This window comes from Pseudophryne corroboree, chromosome 6 (genome assembly GCF_028390025.1).
Source record: "Pseudophryne corroboree isolate aPseCor3 chromosome 6, aPseCor3.hap2, whole genome shotgun sequence".
Taxonomy (NCBI): Eukaryota; Metazoa; Chordata; class Amphibia; order Anura; family Myobatrachidae; genus Pseudophryne; species Pseudophryne corroboree.
The window spans coordinates 99,386,394-99,408,779 of record NC_086449.1 but is presented as its reverse complement, the minus strand read 5'-3'; the positions used below and the strand labels follow the sequence as shown (position 1 = coordinate 99,408,779).

General features: G+C 48.9%; 1 protein-coding gene and 1 pseudogene across 1 annotated transcript in view; both read right to left on the bottom strand.

Moving 5' to 3' along the window:
* Positions 1-22,386, bottom strand: part of ATP13A1 (ATPase 13A1) — a 221,407-nt gene that overhangs the window by 114,731 nt on the left and 84,290 nt on the right. The window contains exons 11-14 of the mRNA XM_063931515.1: positions 21,779-21,916; positions 21,575-21,695; positions 21,293-21,450; positions 20,904-21,079 (exon numbers count right to left, since the gene is read on the bottom strand). Of these exons, the coding sequence (XP_063787585.1) occupies positions 20,904-21,079; positions 21,293-21,450; positions 21,575-21,695; positions 21,779-21,916 (593 nt within the window). The remainder of the gene's footprint in view (positions 1-20,903; positions 21,080-21,292; positions 21,451-21,574; positions 21,696-21,778; positions 21,917-22,386) is intronic.
* Positions 9,354-9,472, bottom strand: LOC134939014 (5S ribosomal RNA; annotated as a pseudogene).

Below are 22,386 nucleotides of genomic sequence, written 5' to 3'. Positions count from 1 at the left end.
GCTCAGGAGAGCCCCTAGTGTGCACCCTTCTCGTCGGGCACAGAAAATCTAACTGAGGCTTGGAGGAGGGTCATAGGGGGAGGAGCCAGTGCACACCAGGTGATCCTAAAGCTGCGGAGCCGCTATTCCCCATGGTCCTTACGGAGTTCCCAGCATCCACTAGGACGTCAGAGAAATCCTATTTTTTCTAGCATCCATAAGGGATAATTCTGAATTCGTACAATGGGGAAGTCCCAAAGCTTCCAGAACGGGCGGGAAAGTGCAGAGACGTTTGCAGCACCGCCTGCTCAAACTGGGTATCCTCTTTAGCCAGGGTATCAAACCTGTAGAAATTCACAAAGGTGTTCTTCCCCGCCCAGGTAGCAGCTCGGCATAGTTGCAAGGTCGAGACTCCACGGGAAGCCGCCCAGGAAGACGCCACAGATCTCGTAAAGTGGGCCTTCAGAGACTGTGGAACGGGTAAAGCTGCTGACATAGGGGGTCATTCCAACCCGTTTGCACGCAGTGGTTCATCGCTGCGGTGCGAACGGGTCGGAACTGTACGGGCGGTCACCAGGCAGCCGCCCAAATAAAGAAGAAAGTGATCGATAGCGCGATCGCAAAAAGATTGAAAGCGGGAAGGCGTTCCAGGGCATCTACTCACCGTTTTCCGGGTGTGGAAATCCGAACGCAGGCATGTCCAGGCGTTTGGAGGGCGGATGTTTGACATCAATCCCGGAACCTGCGTCGCCGGATCCGTCGCACAGGGTAAATAGGTCTGACCCTGGTCTTGTTTTGCAGGAAACTTTTTTAGCATAGCAGGGCTGCACAAGCGATCGCACCCCTGCTATGCTAAAATACACTCCCTCATAGGCGGGATCAAGTTGATCGCACAAGCAGCAAAAAGTTGCTACGTGTTATCAACTCGGAATGACCACCATAGCCTGTTGGATAGTAAGCCTAAGCCAACGAGCAATGGACTGTTTAGAAGCAGGGCAACCCTTTTTCTCATACGTCCTAGAGGATGCTGGGGACACTTCAAGAACCATGGGGGTATAGACGGGATCCACAGGAGACATGGGCACTTTAAGACTTTCAAAGGGGTGTGAACTGGCTCCTCCCTCTATGCCCCTCCTCCTGACTCCAGTTTAGAATCTGAGCCCAGGCAGACTGGATGCACACTGAGGAGCGCTACTGAGTTTCTCTGAAAAGACTATGTTAGGTTTTTGTTTTTTTCAGGGAGGCTTCTGGCAACTGTCTCCCTGCTTCGTGGGACTTAGGGGAGAGAAGTCAAACCTACTTCTGTGAGGTTAAAGGCTCTGCTTCTTTGGCTACGGGACACCATTAGCTCCTGAGGGTCTGATCGCTAGGTACGCCTAGATGCTCGTTCCCAGAGCCCGCCGTCACCCCCCTTGCAGAGCCAGAAGACAGGTGAGTAGAAGATCAGAAAACTTCAGTGACGGCTTTGAAGTACCGCACAGCGGCCGCGCTGCGCCCCATGCTCCCACACTCAGAGGCACTACAGGGTGCTGGGTGCGGGGGGGGGGGGGGGGGGAGGGGGGGCGCCCTGGGCAGCATTTTAGCCTCAAATAACTGCAAGAGCAGACATAGTGCCAGGGCATGTCCGGACCCCCGCCAGTATAAAAAAAAGTTGTAAAAAAGAGCGGGTCTGAAGCGTGCCATTACGGGGGCGGGGCTTAGCCCTCACAGCACACAGCCCGGCACCATTTTCTCTACACAGGCTGCAGAGACGCTGGTCCTTCCTCACACTGCTGTACAAGTACAAGTAACAGGGTGCAAAACGGGAGGGCTCAGTGATTTTGGTGCATTGTATGTAACTGTGGGTCTGTCCCCTATAGGCCCAGTGTATCTGCGTGTGGTGGGTGCACGTGTGTCGGCATATCTGAGGCGGCGTGCTCTTCCCAGGAGGAGACTATGTTAGGGACACAAACGGCTGTGGGAGTGACCCCGTCGGCACCGGTGTGTGTGAATGTTTTGAGTGCTTTGAATGCAAATGTGGCTCTGATAAATAAAAGATTGGATAAATCTGAGTCTAAGAACCAGGCTTGGAAGAAATCCATAGAGGATGTGTTGTTTCAAGTCCAGACCCCCTCGGGGTCACCAAAACGTTCATTTGCCCAGCTGGCAGACACGGATACCGACACGGACACTGACTCAAGTGTCGACTATAATGATGCCAGATTAGATCCAAAACTGGCAAAGAGCATTCAGTACATGATTGTGGCTATAAAAGATGTATTACATATCACTGAGGACCCTACTGTTGCTGATACTAGGGTCTGTATGTTTAAAGGAAAGAAACCTGTGGTAACGTTTCCTCCCTCTCATGAACTGAACACGCTTTGTGAAAAGGTTTGGGAAAGTCCTGACAAAAAGTTTCAGATTCCCAAAAGGATTGTAATGGCGTATCCGTTTCCCTCTAGGGATAGGGGATAGGGAAAAATGGGAGTCACCCCCCATGGTGGACAAAGCTCTGTCACGGCTGTCCAAAAAGGTGGCTCTCCCGTCCCCTGACACGGCAGCCCTAAAGGATCCTGCGGATAGTAGGCAGGAAAGTACATTGAAATCCATTTATGTCACCACGGGTACGCTACTCAGACCAGCCGTTGCATCTGCGTGGGTGAGTACTGTCAGCGATCTTCATTCCAGGAGTGGACAACTGGGAAGCAGACTTCCTCAGCAGACACGATCCCCATCCAGGAGAGTGGGGTCTTCATCAAGAGGTTTTCACAGAAGTGACAAGTCTTTGGGGAATTCCTCAAATAGACATGATGGCGTCTCACCTCAACAAGAAACTTCAGAGATATTGTTCCAGGTCGAGGGACCCTCAAGCAATAGCGGTGGACGCGCTGGTAACACCATGGGTGTTTCAGTCGGTGTACGCATTTCCTCCGCTGTCACTCATTCCAAAGGTGCTAAAGATCATAATAAGAACAAAGGTTCAGGTGATCCTCATTGCTCCGGACTGGCCAAGGAGGGCTTGGTATCCAAATCTTCAGGAATTGCTCATAAGAGATCCCTGGCCTCTTCCTCTACGAGAGGATCTGTTACAGCAGGGGCCGTGCGTGTACCACGACTTACCGCGGCTACGTTTGACAGCTTGGCGGTTGAATGCCGGATCCTAGCCCGAAATGGTATTCCCAAGGAAGTCATCCCCACTCTTATTCAGGCCAGGAAGGGAGTAACGTCTAAACATTACCACTGTATTTGGAGAAAACACGTGTCTTGGTATGAATCCCAGAAAGCTCCTACAGAAGAATTTTAGTTAGGACGTTTTCTCCATTTTCTACAAGCCGGTGTGGATGCGGGCCTAAAGTTGGGCTCAATTAAAGTTCAAATTTCGGATTTATCGGTTTTCTTCCAAAAACAATTGGCCTCCTTTCCAGAAGTTCAGACCTTCGTGAAAGGCATATTGCACATCCAACCTCCCTTTGTGCCCCCTGTGGCACCATGGGATCTTAACGTGGTGTTGCAGTTCCCTCAATCTCATTGGTTTGAACCTTTACAGGAGGTAGAGTTGAAATTCCTTACTTGGAAAGTGGTCATGCTGTTGACCTTGGCATCCGCAAGGCGGGTGTCTGAATTGGCGGCCTTGTCTCACAAGAGCCCTTATTTGATCTTCCATGAAGATAGAGCAGAATTGAGGGCTCGTCAGCAGTTTCTGCCGAAAGTGGTTTCATCGTTCCACTTGAACCAGCCTATTGTGGTGCCAGTGGCTACTGATGCCTTACTGGAATCAAAGCTTCTCGATGTAGTAAGAGCTTTGAAAATTTATGTCGCCAGAACGGCTCAGTTTAGGAAAACAGAGGCTCCGTTTGTCCTGTACGCTCACAATAAAATTGGGGCTCCTGCTTCCAAGCAGACTATTGCGCGCTGGATCTGTCATACGATTAAGCAGGCTCATTCTACGGCTGGATTGCAGTTACCGAAATCGGTGAGGGCCCATTCTACCAGAAAGGTGGGCTCATCCTGGGCGGCTGCTCGAGGGGTCTCTGCTTTACAACTTTGCCAAGCGGCTACTTGGTTGGGATCAAACACCTTTGCGAAGTTCTACAAGTTTGATACCCTGGCTGATGAGGACCTCATGTTTGGTCAATCGGTGCTGCAGAGTCATCCGCACTCTCCCGCCCATTCTAGAGCTTTGGTATAATCCCCATGGTTCTTGAAGTGTCCCCAGCATCCTCTAGGACATATGAGAAAATAGGATTTTAATACCTACCGGTAAATCCTTTTCTCTTAGTCCGTAGAGGATGCTGGGCGCCCGTCCCAGTGCGTACTGTATCTGCAGTTATTCGTTTTGGTTACACACATGTCCCTGGGCACAGCTCCTATAACTGGAGTCTGGAGGAGGGGCATAGAGGGAGGAGCCAGTTCACACCCCTTTGAAAGTCTTAAAGTGCCCATGTCTCCTGTGGATCCCGTCTATACCCCCATGGTTCTTGAAGTATCTCTAGCATCCTCTACGGACTAAGAGAAAAGGATTTACCGGTAGGTATTAAAATCTTATTTTTTCGCATCATAGAGCACAAACAAGGAATCTGTTTTTCTGATCCGAGCTGTTCTCTTGATATAGATCTTCAAGGCTCGCACACCATCCAATACCTCCGGAGGAGCAGAAGTGTTAGAACCTGACGGAACCACAATAGGTTGATTTAAGTGGAACCCAGAGGCGACCTTCGGCAGGAACTGCTGTCTAGTCCGGAACTCCGCTCAGTCCTCGTAAAAAAAACAAGTAGGGACTTTTATACGATAAGGCCCCAAATTCTGAGACACGCCTAGCAGAAGCCAGGGCCAGTAACATCAACGTCTTCCACGTGAGGAACTTGTCTTCTGCCATCACCAGAGGTTCAAACCAGAAGGATTGTAGAAAGGCCAACACTACAAATACCAGGGTGCCGTGGGCGGCACAAAAGGAGGTTGTATGTGGAGTACCACTTGCAAGAAGGTCTGTACTTCTGGCAACATTGCCAATTTTTTCTGGAAGAAAATAGAGAGAGCTGAAATCTGGACTTTTATAGAACCCAGACATAAGCCCTTATCCACACCAGCCTGCAGGAAACGTAAAAAATGTCCCAAGTGGATCTCTGCAGGCGGATACGTGCGTTCCTCGCACCAAGAGACATATCTTCTCCAAATATATGATACTGTTTTGATGACACAGGCTTCCTGGCCTGTACGATGGTAGCAATTACCTTTTTGGAAATGCCTTTGTGAGCTAGGATGTTCCGCTCAACCTCCATGCCGTCAAATGAAGTCTCCTCAAGTCCGGGTAGACGAACGGTCCTTGCTGAAGAAGACCTATTCTCATTGGCAGAGGCCAAGGATATTTGACGGACATGTCCAGAAGATCCGTGTACCACTCCCTCCGAGGCCAATCCGGGGCAATCAGAATTGCCTGGACTCCGATTCCTAAATTGCTTTAGCACCCATGAGATCAATGGAATCGGAGGAAACCGGTAGACCAGCCGGTAAGGCCAAGGCAACGTCAGTGCACCCACTGCCCTCACCAGAGGGTCCCTGGTTCATAAGCAATACCAGTGAAGCTTCTTGCTGAGTTGAGAAGTCATGTCTATTTGTGGGCAGCCCCACCGGTCGATGATCTGTTGAAATACATGATGGTGAAGCCCACTTTCCCAGGTGGAGATCATGACGACTAAGGAAGTCCGCTTCCCAGTTGTCCACTCCCGGAATGAAGATTGCGGATATTGCTCTTACATTTCTTTCTGCCCTCCTTGTCAATTTATGTAAGCCACTGCCATGGTGTTGTCCGACTGAAACTGGATCGCGTGATCCTTGAGTGGAGGAAAGGCCTGAAGCAGAGCATTGTAGATCGCCTGAAGTTCCAGAATGTTGATTGTAAGTAGGGCTTCGTGGGCTGACCATCTGCCCTGGACCTAAGCCCCTTTGGTGACAGCTCCACATCCTCTCAGACTCATCTGTCGTGAGGAGGATCCAATCATGAATCTCTAAACTCAGACCTTCCAGTAGGTTTGAGGACTGTAGCCACCACAGGAGGGAAAACCTGGCCTGAGGTGACAGCCAAATTATTCAATGCACCTGAAGATGTGAGCCGGACCACTTGCTCAGGAGATCAAATTGAAATGTTCTAGCATGGAACCTTCCTTACTGGATCGCCTCGTATGGGGCTACCATTTTCCCCAACAATCTTATGCAAAGATGGATAGATATTCGAGTAGGCCGTAGAACCATTCGGACCATCTCATGGAGTGTTCTCACTTTGTCCTCTGGGAGGAACACTTTCTGAGCCACAGTATCCAGTAACATTCCCAGGAACAGGAGCCGCTGAGTGGGCTCCAGGTGGGACTTCCGTAAATTGAGGATCCACCCATGGCGTGACAGAAGCCGAATAGTACAGTCTATATGGAACATAAAAGCTCCCTTGATCTCTCTTTTATCAAGAGATCATCCAGATAAGGGACAATATTGACCCCCTGGACCCAGAGTTCGAACATCATCTCCGCCATCACCTTTGTGAAAACCCTTGGAGCCATGTACAGGTGAAGGGTAGCGTCTGGAACTGGTAGTGATCGTTCAGCAGCACAAACCATAGGTAAGCCTGGTGAGGCGGCCAAATCGGGAAATGGGGACAGGCGTCCTTTATATCCGAGACCATGAACTCCTGTTCTTTCAGACCCGCAATCACTGCTCGCAAGGATTCCATCTTGAACTTGAAAACCATTAGGTAAGGGTTCTAGGATTTTAGATTCAGAATGGGCCTTACCGGGCGGTCCGGTTTTGGTACCACAAACAGGTTGGAGTAGTAACCCTTTCCCTGTTGTTGTAGTGGCACTGGAACAATGACTTGGGACTGGGCCAACTTTAGGATGGCTTGTTGCAGCGTAACTTGTGTATCCTCCAAAGCTGGTAAGCTTGATTTGAAAAATCATTAGGGAGGAGCGCCGTCGAACTGCAGCTTGTAGCCAGAGAAATAAGGTCATTTACCCAGATCTCCTGGCAGGAGCTTTCCCAAATGCGCCTGAATTGACGCAGCCGAGCTCCCACCTCGAGATCCCCTCGGGGTGGATGTGCACCGTCATGCTGAGGCCTTAGTGGAAGCTGAACTGGTGCTCTGTTCCTGAGAACCTGCAGTTGCTGGTTTTCTTGTCTTACCTCTGGTGCATCTAGCATTGGAGGCACCTCTGGCCCTAGATCTAAATCTGTTAGACCGAAAGGACTGGGAAGATGGCCCCGGTAGGAATGTCTAGCCGGCGGGGCCGCAGAGGGGAGAAATGTGGATTTCCCCGCAGTAACTTTAGAAATCCACGTATCCACTTCCACCCCGAAGAGCCAATCCCCTGAAAAAGGAAGAGACTCTACACTGCGCTTGGACTCTGCGTCCGCTTTCCACTGACGCAACCACAGAGCTCTGCACACCGACACTGCCATAGCAGTGGTCCTAGCATTAATATTGCCCATCTCCTTGCAAGAGTGACACAGGACGTGTGCAGTGTCTTGAATGTGTTTTATGAGAGTCACCGTAGTGACCAGGGACATATCCCCCGGGAGGCCCTCTTGAATTTGAGTAGCCCACGTATGAATGACATGAGTCATCCAGCAACCCGCTATGACCGGTCTTTGTGATATACTGTACCAGCCACTGTGTAGATAGACTTCAGTGTAGTCTCTATTTTTCTATCCCCAGGGTCTTTTATAATAAAGGAGCCCGGAGCTGGCAGTACCGCCTTTTTAGATAGGCAGGAGACCGATACGTCTACACCTGGGGGTTCTTCACAGAGTTTCCTGCCTTCAGGAGCAAATGGGAAAGTGTGCAAAAACAGTTTTGTCAATGGGTATTTCTTATCTGGATTTTTCCAGGCTAACTTAAACAGGTCATTCAGCTCTGCAGAATCAGGGAAAGTGGCAAAAACTTTGTTCTGTGTTAAGAAAAGTGACTGCTGTGCTGCAGCATCCTCTAGAGGGAGTTTTAACACGTCCCGTATAGCATGAATGAGAGGCTCAATACCCTGTGCAGAAGGGGAATCCCCAGTAACAAGATCCAAGTCCGCCCCCTCCTCCTGTATCTCATCAGAGGATGAGAATAAAGCAGGTAACCCATGTTTTTGTGGTCCTGATCTAGAGAGGAGGGGGGTGTTGAACATCTGCCTGCTGCAGTTGTTGAGCTTTTTGAGTATTAGCAGTGAGCCGAGATGACATATCTGACATCATGGATTTAATGGCACCTAGCCAGAAAGGCTCTTGACCCCCCCCCCCCCCCCCCAGCCCCCTCACTGAGTTGTGAGGACTGGCTGCATTGTTCACAACAATATGGAACCAGATGTAGAGGAAGAGAATCTAGTGTAACATACACTGCATAATTTGTATTTTACCATGTTTACAGAAAACAACACTAATACACACATACAAGTAATATTATAGCAAGCCTGCCCTTACTGTATGTGAGAGGGAGACAGAGAGAAGGGAACAGCACACCCAAGCTGAACAGCCCCAGTGAGACTGCAAGCTGTTATATAATGGTGTAACACCAGAGTTTCTGTCTTTTTCAGGACACAGATTGTGTACAATAGCGGTTCTCCCCCTTTGATATGCCCCTGTACCAGTTTTCTTGCATATCTTGAGTGTCTGGAGGAGCTGTGTGTGTCTGGTGCTGTAGTTGTAAGCAGAAAAAAGCGCCGAAACACCGCTGGTCCTGCTCCGAGGAAGCTCCGCCCCCTGTAATGGCACCAGAGCTTCATAGATATTTATACTGGCAAAGTCTCCATATAAGTGTAAAAACGTCACAGAAGTGTTAGTTTCCACTACCTCTGCCAGTGTACACAGGGGGGCTATAGCGGGTTCCCTCTGGGAGGGTACCGTATGCCGCCCTTGCATTTTGCCGCACCAAGAAATCGGGTGACTCCCCTAGCGGGGCCCCTGGTTTGCACTCACCACTCATGTCACCTACAGGCAATGTTAGTGGTGTGCGGAGTGCTGCAATTGTGATCCTGCAGCGGGGAAGTGGCTGTGACGCCTGAAGAGACCGGTAAAACAAATTCCCATTGCAGCTTCACACCACTGGGTTCTTATTGTTCAAATACTTAATTATAATTGTTATACTAGAAAAATAAGTGTTTGTTCTGGTCACTCTCCATTCATTATGGGTTGCGGGTTTGCAGTCATAATTTGTGCTGCATCCTACCGCCCTGACCAGTACAGATAGACTGTATTGTTGAGGCCACAATGGGCTGGGCATACCAGGGAGCCCCACCTGGATATATATGATACCGTATGTAAGCCTGAGCAATTTTGTCAATTAAGGAAACAAGGTCAGAAAAAAGATAAAGTGCTTCTGCTGTTAGTGTTAATTGATTGCACCGTCCTAGTGGTTCTATAGACCCCTACAACACTCGGTATTCCCTGGAGGTCACCCTTCCAGGTACTGACCAAGCCCAAAACCGCTTAGCTTCCAAGATCAGACGAGATCGGGCACATTAGGTGAGATATGGTAGTAGAGTCACTGAACCGGTATGGGACACTAATGAGAGCTAGAAAAGTATAGAAATAGGGAGATTAAAGAAAAAATAAGAATTTACTTACCGATAATTCTATTTCTCGTAGTCCGTAGTGGATGCTGGGGACTCCGTCAGGACCATGGGGATTAGCGGCTCCGCAGGAGACAGGGCACAAAAGTAAAAGCTTTAGGATCAGGTGGTGTGCACTGGCTCCTCCCCCTATGACCCTCCTCCAAGCCTCAGTTAGGATACTGTGCCCGGACGAGCGTACACAATAAGGAAGGATTTTGAATCCCGGGTAAGACTCATACCAGCCACACCAATCACACTGTACAACCTGTGATCTGAACCCAGTTAACAGCATGATAACAGCGGAGCCTCTGAAAAGATGGCTCACAACAATAATAACCCGATTTTTGTAACAATAACTATGTACAAGTATTGCAGACAATCCGCACTTGGGATGGGCGCCCAGCATCCACTACGGACTACGAGAAATAGAATTATCGGTAAGTAAATTCTTATTTTCTCTGACGTCCTAAGTGGATGCTGGGGACTCCGTCAGGACCATGGGGATTATACCAAAGCTCCCAAACGGGCGGGAGAGTGCGGATGACTCTGCAGCACCGAATGAGAGAACTCCAGGTCCTCCTCAGCCAGGGTGTGCCCCTGACCAAGTAGCAGCTCGGCAAAGTTGTAAAGCCGAGACCCCTCGGGCAGCCGCCCAAGATGAGCCCACCTTCCTTGTGGAATGGGCATTTACATATTTTGGCTGTGGCAGGCCTGCCACAGAATGTGCAAGCTGAATTGTACTACACATCCAACTAGCAATCGTCTGCTTATAAGCAAGAGCACCCAGTTTTTTGGGTGCCTACAGGATAACAGCAAGTCAGTTTTCCTGACTCCAGCCGTCCTGGAACCTATATTTTCAGGGCCCTGACAACATCCAGCAGCTTGGAGTCCTCCAAGTCCCTAGTAGCCGCAGGTACCACAATAAGCTGGTGCAGGTGAAACGCTGACACCACCTTAGGGAGAAAATGGGGACGAGTCCGCAGCTCTGCCCTGTCCGAATGGACAATCAGATATGGGCCTTGTGAGACAAAGCCGCCAATTCTGACACTCGCCTGGCCGAGGCCAGGGCCAACAGCATGGTCACTTTCCATGTGAGATATTTCAAATCCACAGATTTGAGCGGTTTAAACCAGTGTGATTTGAGGAATCCCAGAACTACGTTGAGATCCCACAGTGCCACTGGAGGCACAAAAGGGGGTTGTATATGCAGTACTCCCTTGACAAACTTCTGGACTTCAGGAACTGAAGCCAATCTTTTCTGGAAGAAACTTGACAGGGCCGAAATTTGAACCCTAATGGACCCCAATTTGAGGCCCATAGACACTCCTGTTTGCAGGAAATGCAGGAATCGACCGAGTTGAAATTTCTTCGTGGGGCCTTGCTGGCCTCACACCACGCAACATATTTTCGCCACATGTGGTGATAATGTTGTGCGGTCACCTCCTTCCTGGCTTTGACCAGGGTAGGAATGACCTCTTCCGGAATGCCTTTTTCCCTTAGGATCCGGCGTTCCACCGCCATGCCGTCAAACGCAGCAACGGTAAGTCTTGGAACAGACATGGTACTTGCTGAAGCAAGTCCCTTCTTAGCGGCAGAGGCCATGAGTCCTCTGTGAGCATTTCTTGAAGTTCCGGGTACCAAGTCCTTCTTGGCCAATCCGGAGCCACGAGTATAGTTCTTACTCCTCTACGTCTTATAATTCTCAGTACCTTGGGTATGAGAAGCAGAGGAGGGAACACATACACCGACTGGTACACCCACGGTATTACCAGAACGTCCACAGCTATTGCCTGAGGGTCTCTTGACCTGGCGCAATACCTGTCCAGTTTTTTTGTTCAGGTGGAACGCCATCATGTCCACCTTTGGTCTTTCCCAACGGTTCACAATCATGTGGAAGACTTCCCGATGAAGTCCCCACTCTCCCGGATGGAGGTCGTGCCTGCTGAGGAAGTCTGCTTCCCAGTTGTCCACTCCCGGAATGAACACTGCTGACAGTGTTATCACATGATTTTCCGCCCAGCGAAGAATCCTTGCAGTTTCTGCCATTGCCCTCCTGCTTCTTGTGCCGCCCTGTCTGTTTACGTGGGCGACCTTGAAGCAGAGGTCTTGCTAAGCTTAGAGCATTGTAAATTGCCCTTAGCTCCAGTATATTTATGTGGAGAGAAGTCTCCAGACTATATCACACTCCCTGGAAATTTTTTCCTTGTGTGACTGCTCCCCAGCCTCTCAGGCTGGCATCCGTGGTCACCAGGACCCAGTCCTGAATGCCGAATCTGCGGCCTTTTAATAGATGAGCACTCTGCAGCCACCGCAGAAGAAACACCCTTGTCCTTGGAGACAGGGTTATCCGCTGATGCATCTGAAGATGCGATCCGGACCATTTTTCCAGCAGATCCCACTGAAAAGTTCTTGCGTGAAATCTGCCGAATGGAATCGCTTCGTAAGAAGCCACCATTTTTCCCAGGACCCTTGTGCAATGATGCACTGACACTTTTCCTGGTTTTAGGAGGTTCCTGACTAGCTCGGATAACTCCCTGGCTTTCTTCTCCGGGAGAAACACCCTTTTCTGGACTGTGTCCAGAATCATCCCTAGGAACAGCAGACGTGTCGTCGGAAACAGCTGCGATTTTGGAATATTTAGAATCCACCCGTGCTGTCGTAGAACTACTTGAGATGGTGCTACTCCGACCTCCAACTGTTCTCTGGACCTTGCCCTTATCAGGAGATTGTCCATTTTCTTTGAAGAAGAATCATCATTTCGGTCATTACCTTGGTAAAGACCCGGGGTGCCGTGGACAATCCAAACGGCAGCGTCTGAAACTGATAGTGACAGTTCTGTACCACGAACCTGAGGTACCCTTGGTGAGAAGGGCAAATTGGGACATGGAGGTAAGCATCCCTGATGTCCAGGGACACCATATAGTCCCCTTCTTCCTGGTTCGCTATCACTGCTCTGAGTGACTCCATCTTGATTTGAACCTTTGTATGTAAGTGTTCAAATATTTCAGATTTAGAATAGGTCTCACCGAGCAGTCTGGCTTCAGTACCACAATATAGTGTGGAATAATACCCCTTTCCTTGTTGTAGGAGGGGTACTTTGATTATCACCTGCTGGGAATACAGCTTGTGAATTGTTTCCAATACTGCCTCCCTGTCGGAGGGAGACGTTGGTAAAGCAGACTTCAGGAACCTGTGAGGGGGAGACGTCTCGAATTTCCAATCTGTACCCCTGGGATACTACTTGTAGGCTCCAGGGGTCCACTTGCGAGTGAGCCCACTGCGTGCTGAAACTCTTGAGACGACCCCCCACCGCACCTGAGTCCGCTTGTACGGCCCCAGCGTCATGCTGAGGACTTGGTAGAAGCGGTGGAGGGCTTCTGTTCCTGGGAATGGGCTGCCTGCTGCAGTCTTCTTCCCTTTCCTCTATCCCTGGGCAGATATGACTGGCCTTTTGCCCGCTTGCCCTTATGGGGACGAAAGGACTGAGGCTGAAAAGACGGTGTCTTTTTCTGCTGAGATGTAACTTGGGGTAAAAAAAAGGTGGATTTTCCAGCTGTTGCCGTGGCCACCAGGTCCGATGGACCGACCCCAAATAACTCCTCCCCTTTATACGGCAATACTTCCATGTGCCGTTTGGAATCTGCATCACCTGACCACTGTCGTGTCCATAAACATCTTCTGGCAGATATGGACATCGCACTTACTCTTGATGCCAGAGTGCAAATATCCCTCTGTGCATCTCGCATATATAGAAATGCATCCTTTAAATGCTCTATAGTCAATAAAATACTGTCCCTGTCAAGGGTATCAATATTTTCAGTCAGGGAATCCGACCAAGCCACCCCAGCGCTGCACATCCAGGCTGAGGCGATCGCTGGTCGCAGTATAACACCAGTATGTGTGTGTATATACTTTTTAGGATATTTTCCAGCCTCCTATCAGCTGGCTCCTTGAGGGCGGCCGTATCTGGAGACGGTAACGCCACTTGTGATAAGCGTGTGAGCGCCTTCATTTAAATTATCTGATTCAGGAAAAACTACAGGTAGTTTTTTCACACCCCACATAATACCCTTTTTTGTGGTACTTGTAGTATCAGAAATATGTAACACCTCCTTCATTGCCCTTAACATGTAACGTGTGGCCCTAAAGGAAAATAAGATTTTACTTACCGATAAATCTATTTCTCGTAGTCCGTAGTGGATGCTGGGGACTCCGTCAGGACCATGGGGAATAGCGGCTCCGCAGGAGACAGGGCACAAAAAGTAAGCTTTTAGGATCACATGGTGTGTACTGGCTCCTCCCCCTATGACCCTCCTCCAAGCCTCAGTTAGGTACTGTGCCCGGACGAGCGTACACAATAAGGAAGGATCTTGAATCCCGGGTAAGACTCATACCAGCCACACCAATCACACCGTACAACCTGTGATTTGAACCCAGTTAACAGTATGATAACAACGAAGGAGCCTCTGAAAAGATGGCCCACAACAATAACAACCCGATTTTTGTAACAATAATTATGTACAAGTAATGCAGACAATCCGCACTTGGGATGGGCGCCCAGCATCCACTACGGACTACGAGAAATAGATTTATCGGTAAGTAAAATCTTATTTTCTCTAACGTCCTAGTGGATGCTGGGGACTCCGTCAGGACCATGGGGATTATACCAAAGCTCCCAAACGGGCGGGAGAGTGCGGATGACTCTGCAGCACCGAATGAGAGAAACTCCAGGTCCTCCTCAGCCAGGGTATCAAATTTGTAGAATTTTACAAACGTGTTCCCCCCTGACCACATAGCTGCTCGGCAAAGTTGTAAAGCCGAGACCCCTCGGGCAGCCGCCCAAGATGAGCCCACCTTCCTTGTGGAATGGGCATTTACAGATTTTGGCTGTGGCAGGCCTGCTACAGAATGTGCAAGCTGAATTGTACTACAAATCCAACGAGCAATAGTCTGCTTAGAAGCAGGAGCACCCAGCTTTTTGGGTGCCTACAATATAAACAGCAATTCAGACTTTCTGACTCCAGCCGTCCTGGAATTATATATATATATATATATATATTTATTTTCAGGGCCCTGACAACGTCTAGCAACTTGGAGTCCTCCAAGTCCCTAGTAGCCGCAGGCACCACAATAGGTTGTTTCAGGTGAAACGCTGACACCACCTTAGGAAGAAACTGGGGACAAGTCCGCAGTTCTGCCCTGTCCGAATGGAAAATTAAATATGGGCTTTTGTAAGACAAAGCCGCCAATTCTGACAATCGCCTGGCCGAGGCCAGGGCCAACAGCATGGTCACTTTCCATGTGAGATATTTCAAATCCACAGATATGAACGGTTCAAACCAATATGATTTGAGGAATCCCAACACTACGTTGAGATCCCACGGTGCCACTGGAGGCACAAAAGGGGCTGTATATGCAATACTACCTTGACAAACTTCTGGACTTCAGGAACCGAAGCCAATTCTTTCTGGAAGAAAATCTACAGGGCCGAAACTTGAACCTTAATGGACCCCAATTTGAGGCTCATAGACACTCCTGTTTGCAGGAAGTGCAGAAATCGACCTAGTTGAAATTTCTTCGTGGGGCCTTCCTGGCCTCACCCACGCAACATATTTTCACCACATGTGGTGATAACGTTGTGCGGTCACCTCCTTCCTGGCTTTGACCAGGGTAGGTATGACCTCTTCCGAAATGCCCTTTCCCTTAGGATCCGGCGTTCAACCGCCATGCCGTCAAACGCAGCCGCGGTAAGTCTTGGAACAGACATGGTACTTGCTGAAGCAAGTCCCTTCTTAGCTCCCGAGGCCATTAGTCCTCTGTGAGCATCTCTTGAAGTTCCGGGTACCAAGTCCCTCTTGGCCAATCCGGAGCCACGAGTATAGTTCTTACTCCTCTACGTCTTATAATTCTCAATACCTTGGTTATGAGAAGCAGAGGAGGGAACACATACACCGACTGTTACACCCACGGTGTTACCAGGACGTCCACAGCTATCGCCTGAAGGTCTCGTGACCTGGCGCCAATACCTGTCCCGTTTTTTGTTCGGGCGGGACGCCATCATGTCCACCTTTGGTCTTTCCCAACGGTTCACAATCATGCGGAAAACTTCCCGATGAAGTTCCCACTCTCCCGGGTGGAGGTCGTGCCTGCTGAGGAAGTCTGCTTCCCAGTCGTCCACTCCCGGAATGAACACTGCTGACAGTGCTATCACATGATTTTCCGCCTAGCGAAAAATCCTTGCAGTTTTGCCACTGCCCTCCTGCTTCTTGTGCCGCCCTTTCTGTTTACGTGGGCGACTGCCGTGATGTTATCCCACTGGATCAATACCGGCTGACCTTGAAGCAGAGGTCTTGCTAAGCTTAGAGCATTATAAATTTGCTCTTAGCTCCAGTATATTTATGTGGAGAGAATTCTCCAGACTTGATCACACTCCCTGGAAATTTTTTCCCTGTGTGACTGCTCCCCAGCCTCTCAGGCTGGCCTCCGTGGTCACCAGCATCCAATCCTGAATGCCGAATCTGCGGTCCTCTAGAAGATGAGCACTCTGTAATCACCACAGGAGAGACACCCTTGTCCTTGGATATAGGGTTATCCGCTGATGCATCTGAAGATGCGATCCGGACCATTTGTCCAGCAGATCCCACTGAAGAGTTCTTGCGTGAAATCTGCCGAATGGAATCGCTTCGTAATAAGCAACCATTTTTACCAGGACTCTTGTGCAATGATGCACTGACACTTTTCCTGGTTTTAGGAGGATCCCGATTAGCTCGGATAACTCCCTGGCTTTCTCCTCTGGGAGAAACACCTTTTTCTGGACTGTGTCCAGAATCATCCCTAGGACCAGCAGACGTGTCGTCGGAACAACTGCGGTTTTGGAATATTTAGAATCCACCCGTGCTGTCGTAGAACTACTTGAGATAGTGCTACTCCGACCTCCAACTGTTCTCTGGACCTTGTTCTTATCAGGAGGTCGTCCATTTTCTTTGAAGACGAATCCTCATTTCGGTCATTACCTTGGTAAGGACCCGGGGTGCCTTGGACAATCCAACGGCATCGTCTGAAACTGATAGTGACAGTTCTGTACCACGAACCTGAGGTACCCTTGGTGAGAAAGGCAAATTTTGGGACATGGAGGTAAGCATCCCTGATGTCCCGGGACACCATATAGTCCCCTTCTTCCCGGTTCGCTATCACTGCTCTGAGTGACTGCATCTGGATTTTAACCTTTGTAAGTGTTCAAATATTTCAGATTTAGAATAGGTCTCACCTAGCCTTCTGGCTTCAGTACCACCATATAGTGTGGAATAATACCCCTTTCCTTGTTGTAGGAGGGGTAATTTTATTATCACCTGCTGGGAATACAGCTTGTGAATTGTTTTCAATACTGCCTCCCTGTCGGAGGGAGACATTGGTACAGCAGACTACAGGAACCTGCGAGGGGGAAACGTCTCGACATTCCAATCTGTACCCCTTGGATACTACTTGTAGGATCCAGGGGTCCTGTACGGTCCCAGCGTCATGCTGAGAACTTGGTAGAAGTGGTGGAGGGCTTCTGTTCCTGGGAATGGGCTGCCTGCTGCAGTCTTCTTCCCTTTCCTCTATCCCTGGGCAGATATGACTCTTATAGGGACGAAAGGACTGAGGCTGAAAAGACGGTGTCTTTTTCTGCAGAGATGTGACTTAGGGTAAAAAACGGTGGATTTTCCAGCAGTTGCCGTGGCCACCAGGTCCCATGGACCGACCCCAAATAATTCCTCCCCTTTATACGGCAATACATCTTTGTGCCGTTTGGAATCTGCATCACCTGACCACTGTCGTGTCCATAAACATCTTCTTGCAGATATGGACATCGCATTTACTCTTGATGCCAGAGTGCAAATATCCCTCTGCGCATCTCGCATATATAGAAATGCATCCTTTAAATGCTCTTATAGTCAATAAAATACTGTCCCTGTCAAGGGTATCAATATTTTTAGTCAGGGAATCCGACCAAGCCACCTCAGCTCTGCACATCCAGGCTGAGGCGATCGCTGGTCGCAGTATAACACCAGCATGTGTGTGTATACTTTTTAGGATATTTTCCAGCCTCCTATCAGCTGGCTCCTTAAGTACGGCCCTATCTGTAGATGGTACCGCCACTTGTTCTGATAAGCATGTGAGCGCCTTATCCACCCTAAGGGGTGTTTCCCAACGCGCCCTAACTTCTGGCGGGAAAGGGTATACCGCCAATAATTTTCTATTGGGGGAAACCCACGCATCTCACACACTTCATTTAATTTATCTGATTCAGGAAAAACTACAGGTAGTTTTTTCACATCCCACATAATACCCTTTTTTGTGGTACTTGTAGTATCAGAAATATGTAACACCTCCTTCATTGCCCTTAACGTGTGGCCCTAAAGGAAAATACGTTTGTTTCTTCACCGTCGAGACTGAAATCAGTGTCCGTGTCTGGGTCTGTGTCGACCGACTGAGGTAAATGGGCGTTTTACAGCCCCTGACGGTGTTTGAGACGCCTGGACAGGTACTAATTTGTTCGCCGGCCGACTCATGTCGTCAACCGGCTTGCAGCGTGTTGACATTATCACGTAATTCCATAATTAAGCCATCCATTCCGGTGTCGACTCCCTAGAGAGTGACATCACCATTACAGGCAATTTGCTCCGCCTCCTCACCAACATTTTCCTCATACATGTCGACACACACGTACCGACATACAGCACACACATAGGGAATGCTCTGATAGAGGACAGGACCCACTAGCCCTTTGGGGAGACAGAGGGAGAGTTTGCCAGCACACACCAAAACGCTATAATTATACAGGGACAACCTTTATATAAGTGTTCCTCCCTTATAGCATTTTAATATATATTCATATCGCCAAATCAGTGCCCCCCCTCTCTGTTTTAACCCTGTTTCTGTAGTGCAGTGCAGGGGAGAGCATGGGAGCCTTCCCACCAGCACTTCTGTGAGGGAAAATGGCGCTGTGTGCTGAGGAGAATAGGTCCCGCCCCCTTTTCGGTGGGCTTCTTCTCCGGAGTCTGTGATATCTGGCAGGGGTTAAATACATCCATATAGCCTCAAGGGCTATATGTGATGTATTTTTCGCCATACAGGTATTATACATTGCTGCCCAGGGCGCCCCCCCCCCGCGCCCTGCACCCTCCGTGACCGCTGTGTGAAGTGTGCTGACAACAATGGCGCACAGCTGCAGTGCTGTGCGCTACCTGATGAAGACTGCAAGTCTTCTGCCGCCTGGTTCCGGACCTCTTCAATCTTCAGCATCTGCAAGGGGGGTCGGCGGCGCGGCTCCGGGACGAACCCCAGGGTGAGACCTGTGTTCCGACTCCCTCTGGAGCTAATGGTGTCCAGTAGCCTAAGAAGCCAATCCATCCTGCACGCAGGTGAGTTCACTTCTCTCCCCTAAGTCCCTCGATGCAGTGAGCCTGTTGCCAGCAGGACTCACTGAAAATAAAGAACCTAAAAACTTTTTCTAAGCAACTCTTTAAGAGAGCCACCTAGATTGCACCCTGCTCGGACGGGCACAAAAACCTAACTGAGGCTTGGAGGAGGGTCATAGGGGGAGGAGCCAGTACACACCATGTGATCCTAAAAGCTTACTTTTTGTGCTCTGTCTCCTGCGGAGCCGCTATTCCCCATGGTCCTGACGGAGTCCCCAGCATCCACTAGGACGTTAGAGAAAATACGTTTGTTTCTTCACCGTCGACACTGGAGTCCGTGTCCGTGTCGACCGACTGAGGTAAATGGGCGTTTTAAAGCCCCTGACGGTGTTTGAGACGCCTGGACATGTACTAATTTGTTTGCCGGCCGTCTCATGTCGTCAACCGACCTTGCAGCGTGTTGACATTATCACGTAATTCCCTAAATAAGCCATCCATTCCGGTGTCGACTCCCTAGAGAGTGACATCACCATTACAGGCAATTGCTCCGCCTCCTCACCAACATCGTCCTCATACATGTCGACACACACGTACCGACACACAGCACACACACAGGGAATGCTCTGATAGAGGACAGGACCCCACTAGCCCTTTGGGGAGACAGAGGGAGAGTTTGCCAGCACACACCAAAACGCTATAATTATACAGGGACAACCTTTATATAAGTGTTTTCCCTTATAGCATCTTAATATATAATCATATCGCCAAATAAGTGCCCCCCCTCTCTGTTTTAACCCTGTTTCTGTAGTGCAGTGCAGGGGAGAGCCTGGGAGCCTTCCCTCCAGCAGTTCTGTGAGGGAAAATGGCGCTGTGTGCTGAGGAGAATAGGCCCCGCCCCCTTTTCGGCGGGCTTCTTCTCCCGTTTTTCTGACAACCTGGCAGGGGTTAAATACATCCATATAGCCCCAGAGGCTATATGTGATGTATTTTTAGCCAGTATAGGTACTTTCATTGCTGCCCAGGGCACCCCCCCCAGCGCCCTGCACCCTCAGTGACCGTTGGTGTGAAGTGTGCTGAGAGCAATGGCGCACAGCTGCAGTGTTGTGCGCTACCTCATGAAGACTGAGAAGTCTTCAGCCGCCGATTTCTGGACCTCTTCTCTCTTCAGCATCTGCAAGGGGGTCGGCGGCGCGGCTCCGGTGACCCATCCAGGCTGTACCTGTGATCGTCCCTCTGGAGCTAGTGTCCAGTAGCCTAAGAAGCCAATCCATCCTGCACGCAGGTGAGTTCACTTCTTCTCCCCTAAGTCCCTCGTTGCAGTGAGCCTGTTGCCAGCAGGACTCACTGAAAATAAAAAACCTAATAAAACTTTTACTCTAAGCAGCTCTTTAGGAGAGCCACCTAGATTGCACCCTTCTCGGCCGGGCACAAAAACCTAACTGAGGCTTGGAGGAGGGTCATAGGGGGAGGAGCCAGTGCACACCACCTGATCCTAAAGCTTTTACTTTTGTGCCCTGTCTCCTGCGGAGCCGCTAATCCCCATGGTCCTGACGGAGTCCCCAGCATCCACTTAGGACGTCAGAGAAATTATATGGATATCCAGGACTATGGAATTAGTACTATGGGTATTTTCATTAAAAGTTATGTTTTAGTATTTACATATTACACACAGAATTTACTGATTAAGAGTGCACCCACAAAAAGAGTCTTCCTCTCTCTCTCTCTGTATATGTTTAAACAAAATATTCATAACACTTGAAGACAATATAGGATAAGTACAGGGTAAATAAACATAGCTACAGCCAGCAGACGACATGAACCTATGTATAATGGTGGCAGAAAACCGAGGGATTTGGGGCCGTTGAAGATGGTTTAAGTGAGAGAAGGATAAGCACATGAGGGCTGAGGGTCTTGCTTGTGAGAGCTTACATTCTTAATGCTTTAAAGTGTACTCACTCACCATCTTCTGCAAAGTCTCAGGAGCTCCTTTGACAGTAGCCACACAACACAGATCAGTGGAGCCTGGGCGCTCATAGGACGCTAGTACAGACATCCGCTTAAGAGAACTGGCAAAATGGAATCGGTGGTGGATTTTCAGTCCCTGGGTTTTAATACTTCGAGGAAATACTTTCTCATCTGATGGGCAAACACAGTATGTTTTTTATGGATTTTTATTTTTTGATGTTTTAGCATGTAACAATCATCATTTTTATACCCACTGGGCCAACAAAAAAGTTACAAGGCGTTAAGAGATGCTGAAAAAAAAAGGTCAAACCTCAATGCCAAACATGTAATCCAAACTCGTAAAAAGCCTCTCAACACTACAAAGGACCTCAAAGAATGTCTTACCTTTGGTTAGGGCCCAGTCCACAGCAGTTAGCATGGCCTTCTCTAGAGGATCTCCGACCAGTGTCCCATCATCCAGCTGGACTAGAGAGTGACATGTAGCTACCACTCTGTGTGTGTCAATGGGAATGTCAGAGATGGGAGTTACATCTTTTCCATCTCTACAAAGTGAAAAGCCAACAAATTATGGAATAATATACACTCTCATTAAAGCAGGTTTTATTAATATAAAAAAATAAAAAACCCTACAGTGACCTTTTAACATGGAAACCAGAGATTACTTACTTGAGTCCAGCCACACCGCGCACTACGAAGCTGTCACTGGTTAATGTCCCAGTCTTGTCAAAGCAACATATTTCAACTTTGCCAGCAAAAGGGATCCTGAATGGCTCAGTACAGTACACATCTGAAATATCATGTGAGTAAGTAAATTCAACTATACGAAATCAGCAGTGAACAACAAGGTTTAATTCAGAAGTATGTACTCACAGAGTTTGGTCAGAGCGATCAGCGAGGTGTTGACTGCTAGGGAGAGCTCAATGGGGAGCTCCGGAGGTACAACGGAAGTCAGGATTAGTGTGCATTCCAGGAACAGCTTGTAACGGTTCCTACTCAGATCTTTCGTGCCTGAAATCAGAGTCCAATCACAGTGATCACCAGATGTGGGCTATCATCACAAATCTACAACTAACTGCTGGCTGATCCGCACAAAATCGGCCAGATAACTGCAGCTTGTATGCGATCGACAGATACGGCATGTCCGACTGATCGATATTACCGGACCGTACAGGATGTCCGTCCGATTTGATGTTTTTTAAAATGTAAAGTCAGCAACGGATATGGGGAAATGTATGCCAGTCATAAAATGGTTTTCAGATTCAGAGATGAAATGTTCAAAAAACAAACAAAATACTTGATGCCATTTGAGCAGGGAACCTGGAATTACTAATACTATCAAAAAAGAAAAAAAAAAATAGGATTTTAATTACCTTAACGGTAAATCCTTTTCTCGTAGTCCGTAGATGATGCTGGGGTCAACATTAGTACCATGGGGTATAGACAGGTCCACTAGGAGCCACTGGCACTTTAGGAGTTTG